The 27,998-nt window shown below is 43.4% G+C and overlaps 1 protein-coding gene across 1 annotated transcript in view; it reads right to left on the bottom strand.

The window, feature by feature from the left end:
• Nucleotides 1–1,198: 1,198 nt before the first annotated feature.
• The window catches only part of LOC311137775 (homer protein homolog 3-like), a gene marked incomplete at its 5' end in the record, with an annotated part of 42,735 nt that continues 15,935 nt past the window's right edge, over nt 1,199–27,998 (bottom strand). Inside the window, 4 exons of the mRNA XM_084172360.1 lie at nt 1,199–1,653; nt 1,867–1,947; nt 5,150–5,263; nt 17,468–17,624. Coding sequence (XP_084028486.1) covers nt 1,468–1,653; nt 1,867–1,947; nt 5,150–5,263; nt 17,468–17,624 — 538 coding nt within the window. The 3' untranslated portion in view covers nt 1,199–1,467. The remainder of the gene's footprint in view (nt 1,654–1,866; nt 1,948–5,149; nt 5,264–17,467; nt 17,625–27,998) is intronic.

The following is a 27,998-nucleotide window of genomic DNA, read 5'->3' as shown; positions in this document are numbered from 1 at the left end:
GTGAATAAAATTATTCAACATCTTGCTAGCTAGCTAGCAACATTAGCGAAGCCAGCTGCACAGTCACATATTGGCTACCTAGCAACATGGCATCATTTCTAATTTCTGGAGGCAGAGGAAACGCAATTCGAGCTAGCCCCGTTGCCAATGGAAAACGGGGTTTAAGTACCTCGTGTATATTAAGAAGAGGATAAGAACACCACTTCAGATCCTACGCTCAATTTTAATGACAGAATAATTACACAGGCAATTCAAGACAAAGTTATTATAATTTTTTCATTATCTAAAATGTATTGTGCGGTCCAGTCCAGGTAGTACAGAACGCGTGTGCTTCGTCCAGCTACGTGGGTAAGAAAAGTTAGTGCATCTTTGGTACTGCATGTTGTATTGTTACTCCAGTTGGATGAAAACATTGTATGGCCACTGTTTTCTCCAGAAGGTTAGAGATGGGCTAGTAAAAATGTAAAACGAACATGTTCCAAGTACACAGAGCAGGTGAAACTTTCCGATTATCCTCACACATCAATTGTTGGATTAAAATTGATAGTCAGTCACACTTCTAGGTAGTCAATGTGCATTTGAAGCAAAATGAGAAATCACATTGTTCAACAGAATACAATTGCAGTTTGTATAAATGAACAAGAATATGCTTTGGTGATGCTACATTACCTACAGAGTACTTGTCAAAAAATAGTATTGCTAATTCAACACTGATTTAACCTTATTTGTACTTAATACCAAGAAAAAATGCCTCAAAGTCTAGGTCAGAAGAAAATCTCTTGGTGTGTATCAGTGAAAGTTCAGATACCAAGTTAGCTATATGTATTGAATCAAGTACAGGACATATTTACTAATAACACTACTTGTGCTTTTAAATCTATTTGTAAACGATTGCACTTTGGGTAATGCGCATAACTCACATTACTGTACTTGGCATGGTTCTTTGCTGAGCTCATGCAGTTTTGGTGATAAGTCCTCTGCAGCTGAGCATTCTGCAGTAACGTCTCTGTAGGATCACCAAATCATTATTATGGCAACTGTTGATGTGATACAATAGAAGTAAACCTATTCATTAATTCATAATACTGACAAACGTAAACAATAATTAGGCACCTACATTTTTAAGTGCAAGCCCAGATTCAATTAAACTATATTTGAAGTTTAAGAACCTCTATAAGAGCAGGTTGACAGAATCATAACCTAATGAAATTTACATGAAAATGGTGTAAAGGTCAACAGAACAATTCTCTTCAGCAACGTTTAAATAGAAAACCTGACCCTGTGGGTTATGCTCCCAGCCTCCCACCTAACAATAGAACTGGTTCTTATGTACGGCTGCAACAGGTGGAGCCAAGATTCTACTCTCATTCACTGCAGTTATGTGATTGAGCAAACATTGTTCTGAAAGAGCTAGCTTAATTTTCCTTCCTTGTCCATCACCCTAAAAAATTATGTCATTGTGGTGTGCTATTTGTTGATGAGCTTGGCCAAGCTCTGTCGCAGGTCGTTCAGGTCGTAGATCTTGACGTCGAGAACGTCGACGACCCGCTGAACCTCACTCTCCGCCCGTTCCCGCTCCTCCAGAGAGGAAGCTAGAGTCTGCTCAGCGCTCTCCACCCGTTGCTCCAGTTCTGTGTTCCGTGTCTCCAGATCCTAGAAGGTCCACAAATGACAGAGGACTACAGATCAATTTATGTTAAAATGGTCAGTGTCATACCAATTTGTTTTTCCCCCAACCCTGCTTTTTTGCATACCCTTTGTAAACTCTCACCGAGCCCCTTAAGCGGTTGAGAATCACTGGTGTTCAGGATTCACTAGTGTGGAGAAGCCAAAAATGCATGTTCTACCCCAATTAACCAAACTCACCTGAAGTCTCTGAACAGCCTCTTCCCTCTCTTTTTCCAACTCATGGATATCTGATTTCTTGCTCTGTAGATTGTGGATTTCCTAAAAAAGACAACAAATACAGTAATCCTTTGGTATTTTATCAGGATACCCATTAGCTGTTCAGAAAGCAGCAGCTACTCTTCCTGGGGTCCACAAGGGACTCTTTATTACTAGGCGGCAGGTAGCCTAGCGTTTAGAGCGTTGGGCCAGTAACCGAAAGATAGCTGTCAAATAATCTTGTGTAGCCTGGCTTGTTTTGACAAACTTTGGGACATTTTACTGTTACTGAAATTTCCGTCATGGACTCCAGTACAAAGTGACCTTGTATGAGTTATCCTTGCTGAAGTTTTGCTTGTTTAGACTGTAAGAGAATGTGGAGGTTTGAGATAGCACTACAACGCCACAAGGAAACTGAACCATTTAGATGCAGTGCCTTCAGAAAGTATTCAACCCCCTTCACGAGTGTCACGAATCTACACACAATATCCCATAATGTCGAGGTGGAATTTAGTTGTAGATAAAAAAAAACTAATTAATAGAAAATGAAAAGCTGATAAAAAAATGTAAAAAGTCAAGTATTAAACCCCTTTGTTATGGCAAGCCTAAATAAGTTCAGGATTAAACATTTGCTTAACAAATCATGTAATAATCTGCATGTACTCTGTGTGCAATAATAGTGGTTAACATGATTTTTGCACTACATGGCCGAAAGTATGTGGACACCTGCTCGTCGAACATCTCATTCCAAAATCATGGGCATTAATATGGAGTTGGTCCCCACTTTGCCTACACTCTTCTGGGAAGGCTTTCCACTAGATGTTGGAACGGGGACTGTTCCAACATCTGCAGGGACCTCACTTAGCCATGAGCATTAGTGAGGTCGGGCACTGATGTTGGGCGATCAGGCCTGGCTTGCAGTCTGCATTCCAATTCATCCCAAAGGTGTTCGATGGAGTTGAGGTCAGGGCGCTATGCAGGCCAGTCAAGTTCTTCCACACCGATCTCGACAAACCATTTGTGCTGACGTTGTTTCCAGAGGCAGTTTGGAACTCGGTAGTGAGTGTTGCAACCGAGGACAGACGATTTTTATGCACTACGCACTTCAGCGTTCTGTGAGCTTGTGTGGCCTACCACTTCCCAGACGTTTCCACTTCGCCTAGACGTTTCCACTTCACAATAACAGCACTTACAGTTGACCGGGGCAGCTCTAGCATTTCAGAAAACTATGACGGTGCCACGTTGAAAGTCACTGAGCTCTTTAGTAAGGCCATTCTAATGCCAATTACATTTTACATTTACATTTTAGTCATTTAGCAGACGCTCTTATCCAGAGTGAGTGCATACATTATTTTTTTTATTTTGCAAACACCATGCTCTACCAACTGAGCTACATCCCTGCCGGCCATTCCCTCCCCTACCCTACCCTGGACGACGCTGAGGCAATTGTGCGCCGCCCCATGGGTCGCCCGGTCGCGGCCGGCATACGACAGAGCCTGAATTCGAACCAGGATCTCTAGTGGCACAGCTAGCACTGCAATGCAGTTCCTTAGACCACTGCGCCACTCGGGAGGCCAATGTATGCCTATGGAGATTACATGGCTGTGTGCCCAATTGTATACACCTGTCAGCAACGCGTGTGGCTGAACTATCCGACTCCACTAATTTGAAGGGGTTTCCACATACTTTTGGCCATGTAGTGTATGTTGAATAGACCAGGGAGGTTTTCCAATGCCTCGCAAAGAAGGGCACCTATTGGTTGATGGGTAAAAATAAATAAAAGCAGACACTAAATATCAATTTGAGCATGGTAAAATTATTAATTAGGCTTCGGATGGTGTATCAATACACCCAGTCAATACAAAGATACAGGCATCCTTCCTAACTCAGTTGCCGGAGAGGACGGAAACCACTCAGGGATTTCACCATGAGGCCCATAGTACTTTTTAAACAGTTACAGAGTTTAATGGCTGTGATAAGAGAAACTTGAGAATGGATCAACAGCATGGTAGTTACTCCACAATACTAACCTAAATGAGAGAGTGAAAAGAAGGAAGCCTGTACAGAATACAAATATTCCAAAACATGCATCCTGTTTGCAACAAGGCACTAAAGTAATATTGCAAAGAATGTGGCAAAGAGATAAACTTTTTTTTCCTGGATAAAAGGCATTATGTTTGGGGCAAATCCAACACATTACTGAGTACCATTCTTCATATTTTCAAGCTTGTGGTGGCTACATCATATTATGAGTATGCTTGTCATCAGCAAGGACTAGGGAGTTTTTTTTAGGATACAAATAAATGGAATAGAGCTGAGCACAGGCAAAATCCTAGAGGATAACCTGGTTCAGTCTGCTTTCCAACAGACACTGGCAGACAAATTCACCTTTCAGCAGGACAATAATTTAAAACAAACAGCCAAATCTACACTGTTCTTGAGTGGCCTAGTTACAGTTCTGACTTAAATTGGCTTGAAAATCTATGGCAAGACTTGAAAATGGCTGCAATGATCAACAACCAACTTGACAGAGCTTGAAGAATAAAAAAAAGGGGCAAATATGTACAATCCAGGTATGCAAAGCTCTTAGACTTACCCAAAAAGACTCACAGCTGTAATTGCTGCCAAAGCTGTTTCTAACATGTTTAAATCAAGATAGTGTTTTATTTTTCAATATTATTTTACAATAAAATTCTTCTTCCACTTTGACAAGTATATATAGATCGTTGACAATAAAACAATTTAAATCCCACTTTGTAATGCAACAAAATGTGGAAAAGTCAAGGGGGTTGAATACTTTCCGAAGGCACTGTAAATGTGATGCCCTATTTTCAGAATGTTTTGGGCATTGTCATTATTCATAGCATTCTTGAGCAGTAGACCAAGTTTGCAGCTGCTCCGAAATAATACTGTACTTTCTCAAAACCGAATAAACCTGATTGTTTGGATGACTGACAGTTTTCCCATAATGCAGCCGGGATTCATTTAATCCATCCAATATAGATACACGTAAAGCAATTTCCTTTGAACAAGAGGTGGGATTTAGAGTATGCAAAATACCTCTACCAAGGCTTTCTGCTTCCAGATGGGAAGTGTTTTAAAAAAAACTCAAGAACAACTGGTTTCTTGAGATTCTCAAGCAAAAACCTTAGTTTATACCTCACTAGTTTCTTTCAACGGCACTTTCTAGAGAGCATAGAAGGCTGGCACCTCAAGGCTAGCAGTACCTGGTTGCCTAGAAGAGCGTCTGAGCCCCGGGCCTTACCTCGACTTTTGCTTTGAGCAAGGCTTCCAGCTCCTCCAAGGACTGGGTCAGCTCATCCCTCGTCTCAGACCCACTGGGACCAGGCTGTCCGCTCTGAGCCTCCAGCTCTGCCACCTGCAAACACACAACAACAGAGAGACAGAGGGATAGTAAGAGGGAGAGAATAACACTAAATAAGGAGTTTTTCAATCCTAGATTACATGCAATGACAGTGGATGGTTGAACATCATTTCCTTTCGGCTGTCAGCTATGACGTGTTAAAGGACCACAATAACACAGAATACATCACTATGGAGACATTTTATTAATTGCCAGAAGAGTTTTAAATTAAGGTTTGCGGATGTAGACATTAATTTGACCTACTTGTATGTGTTTAGCATAGAAATTGACTCAAAGGTCTGAATTCCACATATGCTCATGTAGTGAGTTGTGATTAAAAGAGAGGACAAATCGTTTACCCCTTGATGTCATAACTCCACAACCATAAAAAAACTAAAAACATTTGCCCCAATTATCTTCAATTGAACACCAGACAGGAACATGGTTAGAATCTGACTTGTTTATTGAAAACGGACTAGAATGTTCATGGGTTTGTGCTCAGCTTTCGCAATAACATCTCTTCCTTTGCATCTCCTCTGCATATTCAAAATGGCCCTTTAAGATTCCATATCATGCCATCCATCGTAGCTCGAGAAAGCTGCTGTAGGAGTATGTGTCTCCTGAGTGGCGCAGTGGTCTAAGGCACTGCATAGCAGTGCTAGCTGTGCCACTAGAGATCCTGGTTCGAATCCAGGCTCTGTCGCAGCCGGCCGCGACCGGGAGACTCATGGGCGGCGCACAATTGGCCTAGCGTTGTCCAGGGTAGGGGAGGGAATGGCCGGCAGGGATGTAGCTCAGTTGATAGAGCATGGCGTTTGCAACGCCAGGGTTGTGGGTTCGATTCCCACGGGGGACCAGTATGAAAAAATGAAATATATGTATTCACTAACTGTAAGTCGCTCTGGATAAGAGCGTCTGCTAAATGACTAAAATGTAAATGAGTATCTCACATTCCTATAGGACCCAACTCCAGCCTATCAAATCCATGTGACAGCAACTCCCAGAGGGAATGATGTTACTGCTTGTACACAACTGCCCTCATACCACCGCTGACAACATACAAAACAGACCTACTGATAAGATCTCTAAAACAGCTATCAAATTTCCTTGCAGGAAAATGAATAGGAGCCCTCACCCACCTAGATAAGAGGAATACCTATGTGAGAATGCTGTTAATCGACTACAGCTCAGCGTTCAACACCATTGTGCCCTCCAAGCTCGTCACCAATCTTAGGACTCTGGGTCTGAACACCTCCCTCTGCAACTGGATCCTGGACTTCCTGACGGGCCGACCCCAGGTGGTGAAGGTAGGCAACATCACCTCCCCACGCTGACCCTCAACACAGAGGTGTGTGCTTAGTCCCCTTCTGTACTCCCTGTTCACCCACGACTGCATGGCCACACACGACTCCAACAAGTTTGCTGATGACACAACGGTGGTAGGCCTGATCACTGGCAACGATGAGTCAGCCTACAGGGAGGAGGTCAGAGACCTGGCAGTGTGATGCCAGAATAATAACCTCTCCCTTAACGTCAGTAAGACCAAGGAGCTGATTGTGGAATACAGGAGGGGGGAGCACGCCCCCATCCACATCGACGGGGCTGCAGTGGAGCAGGTCAATAGCTTCCAGTTCCTCTGTCTCCAAATCACTAAAGACTTAAAATGGTCCAAACACACGCGCACAGTCGTAAAGAAGGCACTACAGTGCCTCTTCCCCCTCAGGAGGTTGAAAAGGTTTGGCATGGGTAGGGCTGTTGCGGTGACCGTATTACTGCCACACCGGCGGTCACGAGTCATGAATTCCCACATGTACATATTACCTCAACTACCTCAACTAGCCGATGTCCCCGCACATTGACTCTGCACCGGTACCCCCCTATATATAGCCTCCCTACTGTTATTTTATTTTACTTCTGCTCTTTTTTTCTCGACACTTTTTTTTGTTTGTTGTTTTATTTTACTTTTTTATTAAAAAATAAATGCATTGTTGGTTAAGGGCTGTAAGTAATCATTTCACGGTAATGTCTACACCTGTTGTATTCGGCGCATGTGGCCAATAACATTTAATGTGATTTGATGAAGGCAGTCAAATTCCACGTGACCATTTAGGCTTCTCCAAGCTCTGATGCTGCTGATGGTCATTAGTAGCCTACCAAACTTGCTAACTGCCTGGTACTCAGCACTCTATTGTCCCTCTAATCACTCTGACATCAATGCAAATGTCAGACTGAGTAGGCCTAGCTTTCTATAGGCTAGGCCTACTATATTTATTTTTCAACTTTCCTAATATTAAGCACATTGCTTATTTACAACAGGTGTATAGCCTACCTGGCTGGCATGAAAATAAACCACAGGGAAAAGCGTCCTCCATTTGCTATTTAAGGGCATAGATTACATGTATTTTTTCCCGCTGCCCCTGTTTCGAGACAGGTGCATGGTAATGATCCATTCTAAATCAAAACAAATTTCACACATATATTATTTAGTATATGTAAAGACAAGATTAAATCAAGAATAGTCTGATGGGTGACAATATTAGCCTAGCACTTGTGAATGATGCCCAGCATAAGAAACAATGCCTTTTTGTTTCTTTTTCTAATCATAGTCGCACACCTCATGTAGCCTAGCCCATAGGCCTATATGTTTTTAAAAAGGTTTGTATCACAACTAAAGTGGGCAAATAACTTCTTCAAATTAAGCACATTCATCCGCTTTACAAGGGGTGTAGAGCCTAACTGGCATACATAAGCAGCGCATGAGTTTCAAGTTTGGAGAAGATAATTTTCACCATAAAAAAGCACCTTTAAAATAAAAGCATTACATGCATAATTGCATTTGCAGTCACTTTTGATGATGGTGTTTTCCACTAATGGACATTCACGCTTATAGCCTACTACCATGTGCGCCTTATAATGTGAAGAAATAGCCTAATAGTTTATCAACATTTTAAGCTAAACGTTCTGATCTGTTGCGTCAGCCACATTGCGTAAAAACTAGGGCTGTCAAATGATTAAAATTTTTAATCAAATTAATCAGAATTTTCAGTGGATTAATCATGATTAATCACTATTTGCAATTACACCTGAATCCTAACCATTTTTTTTCTGAAATGCATACCAAAAGATAAATAACAGGACACAGATACATAATTTTCATATTATGTCTGTTTATTAACACAGCCAAATAATGGTGTTTTAAATCAAGCTGAAACATACTACACACCATAATATTTGTCTTTGGCTGTGGCTCTTGACGGTGGCTTATAGAATGAGTCTTGAGACGCCACTTGCAAAACATCAAGGAAACCTGAGTCTTCTACAATGCTAATGGGTCTACAATCCTTTGCAATCCATTTTGCTATTGTGTTGGTCAAATTATCTGAGGTTGATTTTGTTAATTGCCTGCAAACATTCAGCGTGGTCTGGCGCAAACCACTTGCTGAATCTGACGGCCCAGCAAACGCATGTTTGGCGTTGACATGGTACTTCAAGCTTGAACAGCTCCGGTGAAATTGAAACTCCTTCTTACAAATCTTGCAAATAACCTTGTACTTGTTAACTGTACCATCATCATTCTTTTTATATTTGAATCCGTCAATAGGCCCACTTTGCTCACCTTGCTCCATCTCGCCTCTAGCTCCCAACCACTTTCCTGACCTGAATAATTTGTCACACTGCGCATGCGTGAAATGCGTTAAAAAAATTGACGTAATTAACAGCAAACAACTAATTAACGTCGTTAACGCGCTATTTTTGACAGCCCTAGTAAAAACGTTTTTGGGATGCTAGTGGTTGTATTCATTTGGGATCTATCGCATTCCACAACTGTCCCAGACTATGTTTGGAATATTTATTTCTCGCACAGAATAGAATAGGTCAACCTTTGTACTATGGGGGATAGTAGATTGACATAGGCTAGTGCTTTTGCTGTTCGTTAGGCCTACTCATCTTGTTGGCTGACGAAAAGTTAATGTAGACAATTCTTCCAATATCTTCAATATGCACCTCAGAATTGGATAAGGACGCGCGCAGTTGCGTCCCCGATGTGTCTGTCTTTACTTGTAGCCTGTGAGAAAGACCCGATCACGTGATGGAGCGCGCAGCACTCAGGGAGAAGGGCACAACGACCACTGGCCGCAAAAGGCATGGATTTCTTTAGGATGCATTACGGCCACACAAAGGGGATGCCGCCGTGAAATTCTAGGTATTATCAAGTGCTTGTCAAATTGTGAATGAGTGACTGATGTAGTGTGTACAGCCTGCGCAAAAAACAAAGCAGAGCTCATGCCTTTCAAGCAACTTTTTTCAAATCATCATTGGAGTCGCATCATGCAGCCTTACAATGTATTAAAAATCTAAACACATTGCCCAACGTTTGTAGAACAACTAAAGTTACATAACTCTAAATTAAGCATATAGGAATACCTATTTCTTTGTTAACCGCTCAACACAGAATAGCCACATGTTCGCACTCCCTCAAATCGTTTGGAGAAAATATCCTTTCTATTTTATTCAGCTTTGTTCAATTGTATTCTCCATACTATAAAATAATGCCAAGCAAATCTTGTCTGCTAAATAAACTAGTGTAGCCCACAGCCATTTGGCATAGCCAGATCAGGACCAAACATAAGGACAACTCAGAGTATGGTATTCTGTTATTCTGAAATAGACTACATTTTCTTCATATCTTGCTTCTTTAGACCTTTCTAAAGTAAATAATGGATGTATTGTGAAGGTGTAGACTACATTACATGGATTTATTAGACTTTTTTAAATGTAGATGTTCCAAAAGGTCAGTATCAGTGGCTTGTAGGCTGTGTGTGGAAGCCAGGAGATGGTAAATGTGTTTGTTACTTAACGGTCAATTACAGTGAGACCGACAGTTATTTGCTTGACAATCACTGGCTGACGAAATTTCGTGACCGCCACAGCCCTAGGCATCAAATCCTCAAAAAGTTCTACAGCTGTACTATTGAGGGCATTTTTACTGGCTGCATCACTGCCTGTTATGGCAATAGCACCACCCTCGATCGCATGGCGCTACAGAGGGTTGTGCGTACAGCCCAGTACATCACTTGGGCCAAGCTCCCTGCCATCCAGGACATCTACAGTGGGGAGAACAAGTATTTGATACACTGCCGATTTTGCAGGTTGTCCTACTTACAAAGCATGTAGAGGTCTGTAATTTTGATCATAGGTACACTTCAACTGTGCGAGACAGAAAAAATCCAGAAAATCACATTGTATGATTTTTAAGTAATTAATTTGCATTTTATTGCATGACATAAGTATTTGATCACCTACCAACCAGTAAGAATTCTGGCTCTCACAGACCTGTTAGTTTTTCTTTAAGAAGCCCTCCTGTTCTCCACTCATTACCTGTATTAACTGCACCTGTTTGAACTCGTTACCTGTATAAAAGACACCTGTCCACACACTCAATCAAACAGACTCCAACCTCTCTACAATGGCCAAGACCAGAGAGCTGTGTAATCATCAGGGATACAATTGTAGACCTGCACAAGGCTGTGATGGGCTACAGGACAATAGGCAAGCAGCTTGGTGAGAAGGAAACAACTGTTGGCGCAATTATTAGAAAATGGAAGTTCAAGATGACGGTCAATCACCCTCGGTCTGCGGCTCCATGCAAGATCTCACCTCGTGGGGCATCAATGATCATGAGGAAGGTAAGGGAAAAGCCCAGAACTACACGGCAGGACCTGGTCAATGACCTGAAGAGAGCTGGGACCACAGTCTCAAAGAAAACCATTAGTAACACACTACGCCGTCATGGATTAAAATCCTGCAACGCACACAAGGTCCCCCTGCTCAAGCCAGCGTATGTCCAGGCCCGTCTGAAGTTTGCCAATGACCATCTGGATGATCCAGAGGAGGAATGGGAGAAGGTCATGTGGTCTGATGAGACAAAAATATAGCTTTTTGGTCTAAACTCCACTCGCCGTGTTTGGAGGAAGAAGAAGGATGAGTACAACCCCAAGAACACCATCCCAACCGTGAAGCATGGAGGTGGAAACACAATTCTTTGGGGATGCTTTTCTGCAAAGGGGACAGGACAACTGCACCGTATTGAGGGGAGGATGGATGGGGCCATGTATCGCGAGATCTTGGCCAACAACCTCCTTCCCTCAGTAAGAGCATTGAAGATGGGTCGTGGCTGGGTCTTCCAGCATGACAACGACCCGAAACACACAGCCAGGGCAACTAAGGAGTGGCTCCGTAAGAAGCATCTCAAGGTCCTGGAGTGGCCTAGCCAGTCTCCAGACCTGAACCCAATAGAAAATCTTTGGAGGGAGCTGAAAGTCCGTATTGCCCAGCGACAGCCCCGAAACCTGAAGGATCTGGAAAAGGTCTGTATGGAGGAGTGGGCCAAAATCCCTGCTGCAGTGTGTGCAAACCTGGTCAAGACCTACAGGAAACATATTATCTCTGTAATTGCAAACCAAGGTTTCTGTACCAAATATTAAGTTCTGCTTTTCTGATGTATCAAATACTTATGTCATGCAATAAAATGCAAATTAATTACTTAAAAATCATACAATGTGATTTTCTTGATTTTTGTTTTAGATTCCGTCTCTCACAGTTGAAGTGTACCTATGATAAAAATTACAGACCTCTACGTGCTTTGTAAGTAGGAAAACCTGCAAAATCGGCAGTGTATCAAATACTTGTTCTCGCCACTGTATATCAGGCGGTGTGGTAGGAAGGCCTGGAAAATTTTTAAAGATATAGGGGTAAGGTGGCAGTTTCCAACCAGAATCCAACCACCCAAGCCATAGACTATTCTCTCCGCTTCCACACGGCAAGAGGTACCGGTGCATCAAGTCTGACACCAACAGGCTCTTGAACAACTTCTGTCCCAAAGCCATAAGACTAATAAGTAGCTAACAAAATAGCTACACGGACTATCTGAGTTAACCCACTCACAAATAATATACACATACATTTATACTGACTCTACACACACCCACTCACATACAAGCTGCTGTTACTCTGTTTATCTTATATCCTGTTGCCTAGTCACCTTTCCCCTATACATACAGTGGGGAAAAAAAGTATTTAGTCAGCCACCAATTGTGCATGTTCTCCCACTTAAAAAGATGAGAGAGGCCTGTAATTTTCATCATAGGTACACGTCAACTATGACAGACAAAATGAGGAAAAAAAATCCAGAAAATCACATTGTAGGATTTTTTATGAATTTATTTGCAAATTATGGTGGAAAATAAGTATTTGGTCAATAACAAAAGTTTCTCAATACTTTGTTATATACCCTTTGTTGGCAATGACACAGGTAAAACGTTTTATGTAAGTCTTCACAAGGTTTTCACACACTGTTGCTGGTATTTTGGCCCATTCCTCCATGCAGATCTCCTCTAGAGTAGTGATGTTTTGGGACTTTCAACTCCCTCCAAAGATTTTCTATGGGGTTGAGATCTGGAGACTAGCTAGGCCACTCCAGGACCTTGAAATGCTTCTTACGAAGCCACTCCTTCGTTGCCCGGGCGGTGTGTTTGGGATCATTGTCATGCTGAAAGACCCAGCCACGTTTCATCTTCAATGCCCTTGCTGATGGAAGGAGGTTTTCACTCAAAATCTCACGATACATGGCCCCATTCATTCTTTCCTTTACACGGATCAGTCGTCCTGGTCCCTTTGCAGAAAAACAGCCCCAAAGCATGATGTTTCCACCCCCATGCTTCACAGTAGGTATGGTGTTCTTTGGATGCAACTCAGCATTATTTGTCCTCCAAACACGATGAGTTGAGTTTTTACCAAAAATTTATATTTTGGTTTCATCTGACCATATGACATTCTCCCAATGATCTTCTGGATCATCCAAATGCACTCTAGCAAACTTCAGACGGGCCTGGACATGTACTGCCTTAAGCAGGGGGAAACGTCTTGCACTGCAGGATTTGAGTCCCTAGCGGCGTAGTGTGTTACTGATGGTAGGCTTTGTTACTTTGGTCCCAGCTCTCTGCAGGTCATTCACTAGGTCCCCCCGTGTGGCTCTGGGATATTTGCTCACCGTTCTTGTGATCATTTTGACCCCACGGGGTGAGATCTTGCGTGGAGCCCCAGATCGAGGGAGATTATCAGTGGTCTTGTATGTCTTCCATTTCCTAATAATTGCTCCCACAGTTGATTTCTTCAAACCAAGCTGCTTACCTATTGCAGATTCAGTCTTCCCAGCCTGGTGCAGGTCTACAATTTTGTTTCTGGTGTCCTTTGACAGCTCTTTGGTCTTGGCCATAGTGGAGTTTGGAGTGTGACTGTTTGATGTTGTGGACAGGTGTCTTTTATACTGATAACAAGTTCAAACAGGTGCCATTCATACAGGTAACGAGTGGAGGACAGAGGAGCCTCTTAAAGAAGAAGTTACAGGTCTGTGAGAGCCAGAAATCTTGCTTGTTTGTAGGTGACCAAATACTTATTTTCCACCATAATTTGCAAATAAATTCATTAAAAATCCTACAATGTGATTTTCTGGAATTTTTTTTCTCAATTTGTCTGTCATAGTTGACGTGTACCTATGATGAAAATTACAGGCCTCTCTCATCTTTTTAAGTGGGAGAACTTGCACAATTGGTGGCTGACTAAATACTTTTTTTCCCCACTGTATCTACCTCCATCACTCCAGTATTCCTGCACATTGTAAATATGGTATTGGAATTGACCCTGTATATAGTATGCTTGCTTACTTACTTATTGTGTTCTTCATATTTCTTGTGTGTTTTTTTTCTAGTATTACATTGTTTTTGTATTTTTGTATTTCGAGTTTGCAAGAAAGGCATTTCACTGTACTTGTGCATGTGACATTGAAACAAGTAACGAATACATTATGGTAAAATGAGCAGAAAAGATGGCTAATGTTAGCATTATGAGAGAACCAACAGATGGGCTTTTAAAACAGTGTGTGCTCTACCATCTCTTGATATGGTTTGTCTTTACAGAAGACTTCCTCGCCTTCGCTCCTACCACATCTCAGCTACTGTCTACAGAAGTGCAAGGCAAGACATGAGAGAGCAGGCGGGGGACCAGAGCATCCCTGCAGTGTCAGAGATAACCCCGAAAATAAACCACCAGAGCCCTCATTTAACAAAACTAGTCTACTGCTTCGAGAGCCTGGAAAGGAAAGGGCTTTCTTTGAATGGTGACATGGTAGAAAATCCTAGCCAATTGCGTCCCTGCTCTTCCTCTCTGGTGTTTTGTATTTTCCTCCCTAACTAAGGCAAGGGGGAAGTAGGGTGTCCTGTCCTAAAACTGCCTTCCCGCCCTGCCAAGCACTGGAGAAATGGTCTACTTCCAACCACCTGGTTGACTTTGTTACAAAAGGCGATAACCTTCACTTTGTTGGACTGAGATGGATGTTGTTCTCCTCAGTGCCTGGAGCTAAAATAGGACTGTTGACAGCCATTTCTTCCAAGCAGATTTGTTGCGGTGGTACTTTAAATCTGCCACATGAAAATACCTCATTAAGCTTGACCAAGGGCACATCTCTTTTTTTAAATTAAGTTTAAGTTATGCAAAACACATTTCACCCTCTGATTATCGAGGCACGTCAACAGTGATATCCCCCGAAAGGAATAAACATTGTATCAAACCAATGGTATCCGCAGCTCTGAATGAGCTGCATTTACCAAATTTCAGTATGGTCCTCTGATATAACCCAGGTTTAAAGAGTGACTGCCCCTACAAAGCAACTTTTCGTTTTGAAAACGGCCTGTGGCATCGATATGAGTCAGAAACATTTTATTATAGTGTCAAACATTGACTACAAAGTGTAAATAGGTTAATTTGTAATAAAGTCAGTCTCGTCCAAAACGGAGATTTGCGAGATGATAGGAAAAAAATTGGATGCCATGGAATGAAGGGTACTGTAACAGTTTTCCTTGGGTTGGGTTCATTTAAATCCTGCCCACATGCCCAGAGCTGTAATCATCAATTCGCCCATGGTCAATTTGGTTTGACATTTGACATCCCTATGGGGCTAGTTAGGGACCATCAGTAAATTACACAATGTACAGTTGAAGTCGGAAGTTTACATACACCTTAGCCAAATACATTTAAACTCAATTTTTCACAATTCCTGACATTTTAATCCTAGTAAAAATTCCCTGTCTTAGGTCAGTTAGGATCACCACTTTATTTTAAGAATGTGCAATGTCAGAATAATAGTAGAGAGAAATAATGATTTATTTAAGCTTTTCTTTCTTTCATCACATTCCCAGTGGGTCAGAAGTTTACATACACTCAATTAGTATTTGGTAGCATTGCCTTTAAATTGTTTAACTTGGGTCGAACGTTTCGGGTAGCCTTCCACAAGCTTCCCACAATAAGTTGGGTGAATTTTGGCCCATTCCTCCTGACAGAGCTGGTGTAACGGAGTCAGGTTTGTAGGCCTCCTTGCGCGCACACGCTTTTTCAGTTCTGCCCACACATTTTCTATAGGATTGAGGTCAGGGCTTTGTGATGGCCACTCCAATACGTTGACTTTGTTGTCCTTAAGCCATTTTGCCACAACTTTGGAAGTATGCTTGTGGTCATTGTCCATTTGGAAGACACATTTGCGACCAAGCTTTACCTTCCTGACTGATGTCTTGAGATGTTGCTTCAATATATCCACATAATTTTCCTTCCTCAGGATGCCATTTATTTTGTGAAGTGCACAAGTCCCTCCTGCAGCAAAGCACCCCCACAGCATGATGCTGCCACCCCCATGCTTCATGGTTGTGTCACGGTCGTTGATGAACGGGTCAGACCAAGGCGCAGCGTGAAATGCATACATGTTTATTAAACTGTATAAACATACAAAACAACAAAAGGCAACGAAACGTGACGTCGGAAGGCTATACACGAACAAGATCCCACAACCCAGGCAGGAAAACTGGCTGCCTAAGTATGATCCCCAATCAGAGACAACAAGCGACAGCTGCCTCTGATTGGGAATCACACCCGGCCAAACATAGACATACAAAACCTAGATCTAAACATAGATCTACCACCACATAGAACTCAACATGCACACCCTGACCAAACTAACTAGAGTTCTGTAGGACAGGGCGTGACAGGTTGGGATGGTGTTCTTCAGCTTGCCTTTTTCCTCCAAACATAACGATGGTCATTATGGCCAAACAGTTCTATTTTTGTTTCATCAGACCAGAGGACATTTCTCCAAAAAGTATGCTGAGCGGCCTTTCAGGTTATGTCGATATAGAACTTGTTTTACTGTGGATATAGATACTTTTGTACCCGTTTCCTCCAGCATCTTCACAAGGTCCTTTGCTGTTGTTCTGGGATTGATTTGCACTTTTCGCACCAGAGTATGTTCATCTCTAGGAGACAGAACACGTCTCCTTCCTGAGCGGTATAACGGCTGCTTGGGCCCATGGTGTTTATACTTGCATACTATTGTTTGTACAGATGAACGTGGTACCTTCAGGCGTTTGGAAATTGCTCCCAAGGATGAACCAGACTTGTGGATGTCTACCATTTTTTTTTTTGGAGGTCTTGGCTGATTTCTTTTGATTTTCCCATGATGTCAAGCAAAGAGGCACTGTGTTTGAAGGTAGGCCTTGAAATACATCCACAGGTAAACCTCCAATTGACTCAAATGATGTCAATTAGCCTATCAGAAGCTTCTAAAGCCATGGAATTTTCCAAGCTGTTTAAAAGGCACAGTCATACAGGGAATTATAAGTGAAATAATCTGTCTGTAAACAATTGTTGGAAAAATTACTTGTGTCATGCACAAAGTAGATGTCCTAACTGACTTGCCAAAACTATATTTTGTTAACAAGAAATTTGTGGAGTGGTTGAAAAACGAGTTTTAATGACTCCAACCTAAGTGCATGTTAACTTCCGACTTCAACTGTACATGGGACAATATTTTAATTGAGCATACACCTCCATAGACTGTTGTTAGTTGCTTGTGTGACAATTTTACCATTCTTGTTTACTTATACTATATATACAATACTTATTTCCCTCATTAAAATGCAAATCAATTTATAACATTCTTGACATGCGTTTTTCTGGATTTTGTTGTTGTTATTCTGTCTCTCACTGTTCAAATAAACCTACCATTAAAATTATAGACTGATCATGTCTTTGTCCGTGGGCAAACGTACAAAATCAGCAGGGGATCAAATACTTTTTTCCCTCACTGTAGCACTGGTTTGTCGCCATAGCGCTTACCTGATCTCGGAGCCTCTCAGTCTCCTCCTGATACTCAGCCAGCTGTTTCTTCCACTCCACCACACCAGTGTTAGCCTCGTGAAGTGCCGCCACTAGCTTAGCGTTGCTATCCTGCAGGGTGAACAGCTCTGCCTCCAGGTTAATCTCACATATGGACCTGTAGGAAAAACCAATCAGAAGATAAGTGCACCATGATTAGACAAATCAGGTCATAGTCAGGTTCAATGTACTGCTCACCAAGTGATATATAGAGCTAAAGGCTAGAGCTGCCGCTTTCAAGGAGCGGGACACTAATCCGGATGCTTATAAGAAATTCTGCTACGCCCTCAGACGAACCATCAAACAGGCAAAGCGTCAATACAGGATTAAGATTGAATCCTACTACACCGGCTCTGACGCTCGTCGGATGTGGCAGGGCTTGTAAACTATTACGGACTACAAAGGGAAACCCAGCCACGAGCTGCCCAGTGACGCAAGCCTACCAGACGAGCTAAATGCCTTGCCTATGCCTTGCCTATGCTCGCTTCAAGGCAAGCAACACTGAAGCATGCTTGAGAGCACCAGCTGTTCCTGACGACTGTGTGATCACGCTCTCGGTAGCCGATGTGAGCAAGACCTTTAAACAGGTCAACATTCACAAAGCCGCGGGGCCAGACGGATTACCAGGACGTGTTCCCAAAGCATGCGCAGACCAACTGGCAGGTGTCTTCACTGACATTTTCAACCTCTCCCTGACCGAGTCTGTAATACCTACATGTTTCAAGCAGACCACCATAGTCCCTGTGCCCAAGGAAGCGAAGGTAACCTTCCTAAATGACTACCGCCCGTAGCACTCACGTCGGTATCCATAAAGTGCTTTGAAAAGCTGGTCATGGCTCACATCAACACCATCATCCCGGAAACCTTAGACCCACTCCAATTCACATACTGCCCCAACAGATCCACAGATGACGCAATCTCAATCGCACTCCACACTGCCCTTTCCCACCTGGACAAAAGGAACACCTATGTGAGAATACTGTTCATTGACTACAGCTCAGTGTTCAACACCATAGTGCCCCCAAAGCTCTAGGGCCCCTCAGGAGTGCGTGCTTAGTCCCCTCCTGTTCACCCACGACTGCGTGGCCAAACAAGACACCAACACCATCATTAAGTTTGCTGACGACACAACAGTGGTAGGCCTGATCACCGACAACGATGAGACAGCCTATAGGGAGGAGGTCAGAGACCTGGCAGAGTGGTGCCAGGACAACAACCTCTCCCTCAATGTGAGTAAGACAAAGGAGCTGATCGTGGACCACAGGAAAAGGAGGGCTGAACTGGCCCCCATTACCCTTGACGGGGCTGTAGTGGAGCGGGTCGAGAGTTTCAAGTTCCTTGGTGTCCACCTCACCAACAAACTATCATGGTCCAAACACACCAAGACAGTCATGAAGAGGGCACAACAAAACATTTTCCCCCTCAGGAGACTGAAAAGATTTGGCATGGGTCCCCAGATCCTCAAAAAGTTATACAGCTTGTTATGCACTCCTCTCGGAAGAGGGAACGCAACACCCTGCTACAACTCAACTCTCCGTGCCGTGAAAGAGGTATGGGACTGTAGGTGTGAGTAAGGATGACAAAAGGCAGAGAATACCGTTAACAGGGAATGTATTCCTTCGCACGGTAAGTTTGGGGAAAAGGGGCTGGACGGAACCAAAGCAAAGAAAGTAAATATCAAAGCCCCCTCTCCTACCTTACCTGCCTACCCACTACTTACTTAACTAGCACCACCTGGTGCACTAACCAAAATACAAGGGATGGTCCGCCCAGGTCTGTCCTAGTGTGCATAGACAGTTAACTTCTACGGGTAATGTATGCCCGCGGGCCTCTTGCCTAAGCACTCCCTAGGTGCCTTCCCCTTCCCCCCTTGGGAACAAATGAAACAAAATAGCAAACTGGTTCACAACAAAACCTGAGAAAAAAAACTAACTCAGGACATTAAAGAAACTCTCTGAGCAACAAACTAACACAAAACATTACAATTGGTTCTCACAGCAACAACTACACAGTACATACCAAATGTTTTAGCAACAACCAACATGCTATAACTCTCAGCCATTCTGGTTTCCCCCCCCCCCCCCCTTCTGAGCAACTGGTGCTTATATAGCTTCATAAGGAGTTGGTAATTGGAGACAGCTGCGTCCTGGCGAGGGCGCGGCGTCAGCTCTCCAATCATCAATGTTCATCGACCAATCAGCTGCTTGTTGGGGAATTTCAGGAACCCATTTCCTGAAATACATGCATGGAAATACACAAACCACAACACAGAAACTGGGGAACGTAACACGCCCACCACAAAAAATGCAAACATACAGTTTGCAATAACAAAAACCAACGCATCCCCAGTTATTAAACCCGTGATAGGGCGTCGGCAACCACGTTTGCCGAGCCCTTCACATAGGCTATCTGTACATTATATCCTTGTACAATCAGAGCCCACCGCATAAGGCGGCGGTTCTGATTGTACATTTGCTTCAAGAACACCAACGGATTATGGTCCGTGAAGACCATTACAGGCAAGGCACTGGAGCCCACATATACCTCAAAGAACTGTAAGGCTAGCAATAAAGCCAGCGTCTCCTGTTCAATTGTGGAGTACCTTGACTGACACGAGTTGAACTTACGGGAGAAGAAACTGACGGGTCGATCCACTCCATCTTCATCTTCCTGCAAGAGAACCGCACCCACCCCCACTATACTTGCATCTACCTCCAACTTAAAAGGTTTGTCAAAGTTGGGGGCGGCAAGCACTGGGGCACTACAAAGTAGCGCTTTAGCGGACTCAAAAGCATAGTTACAGTCCTGGGACCACATAAATGGTACCTTAGGACTAAGCAGAGATGTAAGGGGAGCTACTACCGTCGAGAAATTCTTACAGAATGCACGATAGTACCCTACCATCCCCAGGAATCTGCGCAACTGGCGGCGAGTCGTGGGAGCAGGATAAGCAACAATTGCTTCCACTTTGCCAGTTACTGGGCGCACTTGACCTCGTCCCACTTGTTTCCCTAAGTAAGTCACAGTAGCCTTCCCAAACTCACACTTGGCCAAATTGAGGGTTAAAGAAGCATTCTCCTTAGTTTTAGCTTCCTCAATGGACATTACCGAAGTAAAACACTTGCGAAGACTTGTGTCTCTCTTTTGACATTCAATCACCTTCTCAGGGGTGACAGACAAAAGAATGTCATGTAATTGGGGCGCGATTTCACTTTCCCCTGCCTTAGTTTTTACGGGAGTAAAAACTGTCGGCAATGCAGAAGGAATACTCGGTGCATTGTCTTCTACCTCAACCTTCTAAAAAATTGAACTAGCCAAATCCACCACATCTCCTAGCTTGCGAGATTGTGCCCTCGTTAACACACAAGCTGGAAAAACATGTGGAAATGCTTGAACCAGCTTATCATCTGCAATTCTGATTTCTGGGTTGTCTACTACCTCTAACACAGGAGGGACGTTACCACCAGCAATATCATTCCCTAGTAACAATGTAACTCCTTTTACTGGCAGTGTAGACACTACACCAACACGGAAACATCCTGATACCAAGTCTGACACTAAGTGGACCCAGTGTAATGGTACAGGTACTGTTGTTGTCTCGATCCCTTTTAATATGACATGCGAGCCACAATACGTTTCAGGAGACCAGGGTAAAGCATCAGTAAACATTACTGACTGCGCCGCCCCGGTGTCTCGTAAGATTTGAATGGGCTTTTGATCAGCTTGTTCTCCAGTTAAGGAAACACAACCGGCAAATATAAACGGAGCATAGACAGGATCCGGTTTCTCAAATGCTGAATCAATAACTCGGTCCAACGGACGAGCCAAAGACTTGACTAAACCCATACTTTTCATTTTTGGGAAGGTGACAGGGACTGTTTTGGTTTATTTTTCAAAACCGGGCAGTCCACAATCACATTACCCTTTTGGTGACAGCAAAAACATTCACGGTTTTCATGAAAAGGCTTAGGGTTGTCAGAGGAAAAGCGACCTGAACGAGGCACTGATGATGTAATCGTTCAGTCTTCAAAACGAGGCGCACCAAAGACAGTCTTGTGTGTCAAAGCGTACTCATCTGCTAACACTGCTGCCTGGGCCAATGTCACCACTTTCTGTTCATTTAAATGAACTACAATTCTATCAGGGAGGTTGCTTTTAAAATCCTCTAACAGCATCAACTCCCGAATATCAGCAAAGGTGTTAGCTTTGCTGGCTGAACACCAGCGATTAAACAGAGACTTTGTCCCTTGCAAACTCAACAAAAGTACGGTGAGATGTTTTTTTGTGGTTCCTGAAGCGCTGTCTATAAGCTTCAGGCACCAACTCATAAGCCCGCAACACGGTAGTTTTAACTGTATCATACTGTAAACTGTCTTCCAGGGAGAGAGCAGCTACTACTTCCTGGGCTTTCCCAGACAATTTACATTGTAACAGGAGCGGCCAAACCTCGGGTGGCCAATGTAGTGCAGCGGCCACACGCTCAAAAGCAAAGAAATAGGAATCAACTTCCGACTCTCGGAATGGAGGGACTAACGCTATATTTTTACTTACATCAAAGTGGGCTTGATGATAAGCAGTTTGTGGAGTCGCACTGAAGCCAGCGTCTAGCTCCAGTTGTCCGATTCTCACCTCCTTTTCCTTTTCAATTTCAATTTTCTTAATTTCAAGTTCAAACCGCATCTGTCTCTCTTTATCTTTTTGCTCCATTTCTAACTGGGCCGGCCTCACCTTTAGCCTAGCGGTCCCGCTTGAACGACCTGAAGCAGAAGATAAAGGATTGAATCGGGGAAATGTAAAGGGGGTACGAGCAACCCCTTCCTCCGTCCTGTCCTCCGACTTGGCATCAGAAGGTCTACCCGTCTCCTCTCCTGAAGCCTCCCGCTCCTTATCTTGAAATGAGAGAATTCGCTCTCTCACTAAACCCTCCCTGACTAGCACCAAAAGCTCCGCCTTTAGGGCTTTCTCAGGGATAACAATTCCATAATGGTTAGCAATAGCGAAAATATCTATTTTCCGAAACCTCACCAAACTATCAACAGAGGGCGCTTCAATGAACTTGGAGATGGCTGAGGCAGCCATCTTGTATACAGCAGCCTCCTGAATGCATACAAACTAAACAAGTCACCCAAACTCATAACCCACCATCACACCTCAATCACAACTCAGAGAGCTCAGTGCAGCAGGGTCTGGTGGGTTTAATGAAATCCCGGACGAGCCCCCATTTATGTTACGCACTCCTCTCGGAAGAGGGAACGTAACACAGCTGCTCCATTGAGAGCAACCTGATCCTGCAACCGGTTGCATCACTGCCTGGTATGGCAACTGCTCGGCATCAGACCGTAAGGCGCTACAGAGGGTAGTGCGTACGGCCCAGTACATCACTGGGGCCAAGCTTCCTTCCATCCAGGACCTACAGTGAGGGAAAAAAGTATTTGATCCCCTGCTGATTTTTTACGTTTGCCCACTGACAAAGAAATGATCAGTCTATAATTCTAATGGTAGGTTTATTTGAACAGTGAGAGACAGAATAACAACAAAACAATCCAGAAAAACGCATGTCAAAATGTTATAAATTGATTTGCATTTTAATGAGGGAAGTAAGTATTTGACCCCCTCTCAATCAGAAAGATTTCTGGCTCCCAGGTGTGTTTTATACAGGTAACGAGCTGAGATTAGGAGCACACTCTTAAAGGGAGTGCTCCTAATCTCAGCTTGTTACCAGTATAAAATATACTTGTCAACAGAAGCAATCAATCAATCAGATTCAAAAATCTCCACCATGGCCAAGACCAAAGAGCTCTCCAAGAATGTCAGGCACAAGATTGTAGACCTACACAAGGCTGGAATGGGCTACAAGACCATCGCCAAGCAGCTTGGTGAGAAGGTGACAACAGTTGGTGCGATTATTCGCAAATGGAAGAAACACAAAATAACTGTCAGTCTCCCTAGGCCTGGGGCTCCACGCAAGATCTCACTCCGTGGAGTTGCAATGATCATGAGAATGGTGAGAAATCAGCCCAGAACTACACGGAAGGATCTTGTCAATGATCTCAAGGCAGCTGGGACCATAGTCACCAAGAAAACAATTGGTAACACACTACGCTGTGAAGGACTGAAATCCTGCAGCGCCATAAAGGTCCCCCTGCTCAAAAAAGCACATATACAGGCCCGTCTGAAGTTTGCCAATGAACATCTGAATGATTCAGAGGAGAACTGGGTGAAAGTGTTGTGGTCAGATGAGACCAAAATCGAGCTCTTTGGCATCAACTCAACTCGCCGTGTTTGGAGGAGGAGGTATGCTGCCTCTGACCCCAAGAACACCATCCCCACCGTCAAACATGGAGGTGGAAACATTATGCTTTGGGGGTGTTTTTCTGCTAAGGGGACAGGACAACTTCACTGCATCAAAGGGACGATGGACGTGGCCATGTACCGTCAAATCTTGGGTGAGAACCTCCTTCCCTCAGCCAGGGCATTGAAAATGGGTCGTGGATGGGTATTCCAGCATGACAATGACCCAAAACACACGGCCAAGGCAACAAAGGAGTGGCTCAAGAAGAGGCACATTAAGGTCCTGGAGTGGCCTAGCCAGTCTCCAGACCTTAATCCCATAGAAAATCTGTGGAGGGAGCTGAAGGTTCGAGTTGCCAAACGTCAGCCTCGAAGCCTTAATGACTTGGAGAAGATCTGCAAAGAGGAGTGGGACAAAATCCCTCCTGAGATGTGTGCAAACGTGGTGGCCAACTACAAGAAAAGTCTGACCTCTGTGATTGCCAATAAGGGTTTTGCTACCAAGTACTAAGTCATGTTTTGCAGAGGGGCCAAATACTTATTTCCCTCATAAAAATGCAAATCAATTTCTAACATTTTTGACATGCGTTTTTCTGGATTTTTGTTAAGTTATTCTGTCTCTCAATGTTAAAATAAACCTACCATTAAAATTATAGACAGATCATGTCTTTGTCAGTGGGCAAACGTACAAAATCAGCAGGGGATCAAATACTTTTTTCCCTCACTGTATATACTAGGCGGTGTCAGAGTAAGGCCCAAAATTGTCGAAGACCCCAGTCACCCAAGTCATAGACTGTTCTCTCTGCTACCGCACGGCAAGCGGTACCGGAGCGCCAAGTCTAGGACCAAAATGCTCCTTAACAGCTTCTATCCCCAAGCCATAAGACTGCTGAATGGCCACCCGGACTATTTACATTGACAAATGCCGCCCCCCCCCCCCCAACAACAAAAAAATCCAGAAAAATGCATGTAAAAAATGTTATCAATTAATTTGCATTTTAATGCGGGAAATAAGTATTTGACCCCTCTGCAAAACATGACTTAGTACTTGGTGGCAAAACCCTTGTTGGCAATCACAGAGGTCAGACGTTTCTTGTAGTTGGCCACCAGGTTTGCACACATCTCAGGAGGGATTTTGTCCCACTCCTCTTTGCAGATCTTCTCCAAGTCATTAAGGTTTCGAGGCTGACGTTTGGCAACTCCCTCCACAGATTTTCTATGGGATTAAGGTCTGGAGACTGGCTCGGCCACTCCAGGACCTTAATGTGATTATTCTTGAGCCACTCCTTTGTTGCCTTGGCCATGTGTTTTGGGTCATTGTCATGCTGGAATACCCATCCACGACCTATTTTCAATGCCCTGGCTGAGGGAAGGAGGTTCTCACCCAAGATTTGACGGTACATGGCCCCGTCCATCGTCCCTTTGATGCAGTGAAGTTGTCCTGTCCCCTTAGCAGAAAAACACCCCCAAAGCATAATGTTTCCACCTCCATGTTTGACTGTGGGGATGGTGTTCTTGGGGTCATAGGCAGCATTCCTCCTCCTCCAAACACGGCGAGTTGAGTTGATGGCAAAGAGCTCGATTTTGGTCTCATCTGTCCACAACACTTTCACCCAGTTCTCCTCTGAATCATTCAGATGTTCATTGGCAAACTTCAGACGGGCCTGTATATGTGCTTTCTTGAGCAGGGGAACTTGCGGGCGCTGCAGGATTTCAGTCCTTCACGGCGTAGTGTGTTACCAATTGTTTTCTTGGTGACTATGGTCCCAGCTGCCTTGAGATCATTGACAAGATCCTCCCGTGTAGTTCTGGGCACCATTCTCATGATCATTGCAACTCCACGGAGTGAGATCTTGCGTGGAGCCCCAGGCCTAGGGAGACTGACAGCCTTGTGTAGGTCTACAATCTTGTTCCTGACATCCTTGGAGAGCTCTTTGGTCTTGGCCATGGTGGAGAGTTTGGAATCTGATTGATTGATTGCTTCTGTGGACAGGTGTCTTTTATACAGGTAACAAGCTGAGATTAGGAGCACTCCCTTTAAGAGTGTGCTCCTAATCTCAGCTCGTTACCTGTATAAAAGACACCTGGGAGCCAGAAATCTTTCTGATTGAGAGGGGGTCAAATACTTATTTCCCTCATTAAAATGCAAATCAATTTATAACATAACATTTTTGACATGCGTTTTTCTGGATTTTTTTGTTGTTATTCTGTATCTCACTGTTCAAATAAACCTACCATTAAAATTATAGACTGATCATGTCTTTGTCAGTGGGCAAACGTACAAAATCAGCAGGGGATCAAATACTTTTTTCCCCTCACTGTACATGTACAAATTACCTCGACTAACCTGTACCCCCGCATATTGACTCGGTACCGGTACCCCCTGTATATAGTCTCGTTATTGTTATTTTATTGTGTTACTTTTTATGTTTTGAAATTTTGTTTTACTTTAGTTTATTTAGTAAATATTAAAACTCTTTCTTGAACTGCATTGTTGGTTAAGGGCTTGTAAGTAAGCATTTCACGGTAAGGTCTACACCTGTTCTATTCGGCGCATGTGACAAATAAAATGTGATTTGATTTTGATTCAGGGGCTTTAGCATGCCTGAATGTGGGACTATTAGATTTCATTAGATTGAATGGACAAGAGCTTTCAAATAACATGAGTGAGATGGGAAAGTTACACCAGTCTTCTAAGACCACCATCTATGGCCACAGGCAAAAACACACTCCATACCATTTCTAACCGCCTGCCAACCAACTCACCATAGCAACAGACACAAAAAAACATATAAACCTCACTACATGCAAGAAAACGACAAGGAGGGGCTGTCAGAGAACATGGGGTGTCAAATTGTGTGCTTGGGCGGGATGGAGGGCAGACTGGTGTCTGAATGGCTCTGTGGTAGAGCCTCATTAATGACCTTGTTTTAAGTACACATGACTCAGCCTCATACAGTAGTCAGTGGAATCCTGTCAGTGGGTTCATCCTCCCACTCACAACAACCTCCACAATAGGAGAAACTGTACTGCCTTGGGCCATGACTTGATTTAGCTAGTACATTTCCACAGCTAAAACATGGCCCATTCTGTACATCCTATAGCCTATATAGAAGTTATTATCTAATAGTTTGCTTAAAGCAGTAATCTGCTTTTCTCCTGCCATGCATGCTCCTCCCTTATGTAGCGGTGAGTTCAATTAATTAACTTAACGAGCGCAGCATGTGTGTGTGGCGTTCCAGTCACTTAGGCACCATATACTGTATATATCCGATGTTCTAAAAAGGCTTTACATCTGCCATTGTGATCACATTTATGCTTTTGCATCACAAGTCACTGAACTTTTATCGTCATTTGACACATTAGCGCAAACGCTTCCCCAGAAATCAGATGGGGAACGCACACTATGCCTGGCGACACAATGTGATATCTGCTCAGTGACTCACTAGGCAACCAAACAGTTGCATGACAACACAAGACAGTGAGAGACAATAGGCTACATTTACATTTTATCTTTAATAAAATGTTACATTCTGGCACCAGCTAATATGGGTTTAAAGGTGATTTGAAGACACCAATGTGCTTGCACAGAGATAGTGGCGCATTATTACTATTTGGATAAAGATAGTGTGTACAGTATGCTTTTGTCATTCATATACAGTGGGGGAAAAAAGTATTTAGTCAGCCACCAATTGTGCAAGTTCTCCAACTTAAAAAGATGAGAGGCCTGTAATTTTCATCATAGGTACACGTCAACTATGCAGACAAATTGAGAGAGAAAAAATCCAGAAAATCACATTGTAGGATTTTTAATGAATTTATTTGCAAATTATGGTGGAAAATAAGTATTTGGTCACCTACAAACAAGCAAGATTTCTGGCTCTCACAGACCTGTACCTTCTTCTTTAAGAGGCTCCTCTGTCCTCCACTCGTTACCTGTATTAATGGCACCTGTTTGAACTTGTTATCAGTACAAAAGACACCTGTCCACAACCTCAAACCGTCACACTCCAAACTCCACTATGGCCAAGACCAAAGAGCTGTCAAAGGACACCAGAAACAAAATTGTAGACCTGCACCAGGCTGGGAAGACTGAATCTGCAATAGGTAAGCAGCTTGGTTTGAAGAAATCAACTGTGGGAGCAATTATTAGGAAATGGAAGACATACAAGACCACTGATAATCTCCCTCGATCTGGGGC

Source organism: Coregonus lavaretus (assembly GCF_964263955.1).
Source record: "Coregonus lavaretus genome assembly, chromosome: 11".
Classification (NCBI taxonomy): domain Eukaryota; kingdom Metazoa; phylum Chordata; class Actinopteri; order Salmoniformes; family Salmonidae; genus Coregonus; species Coregonus lavaretus.
Note: the sequence above shows the minus strand (reverse complement) of the source record. Positions and strands in the feature narration are given on the sequence as shown.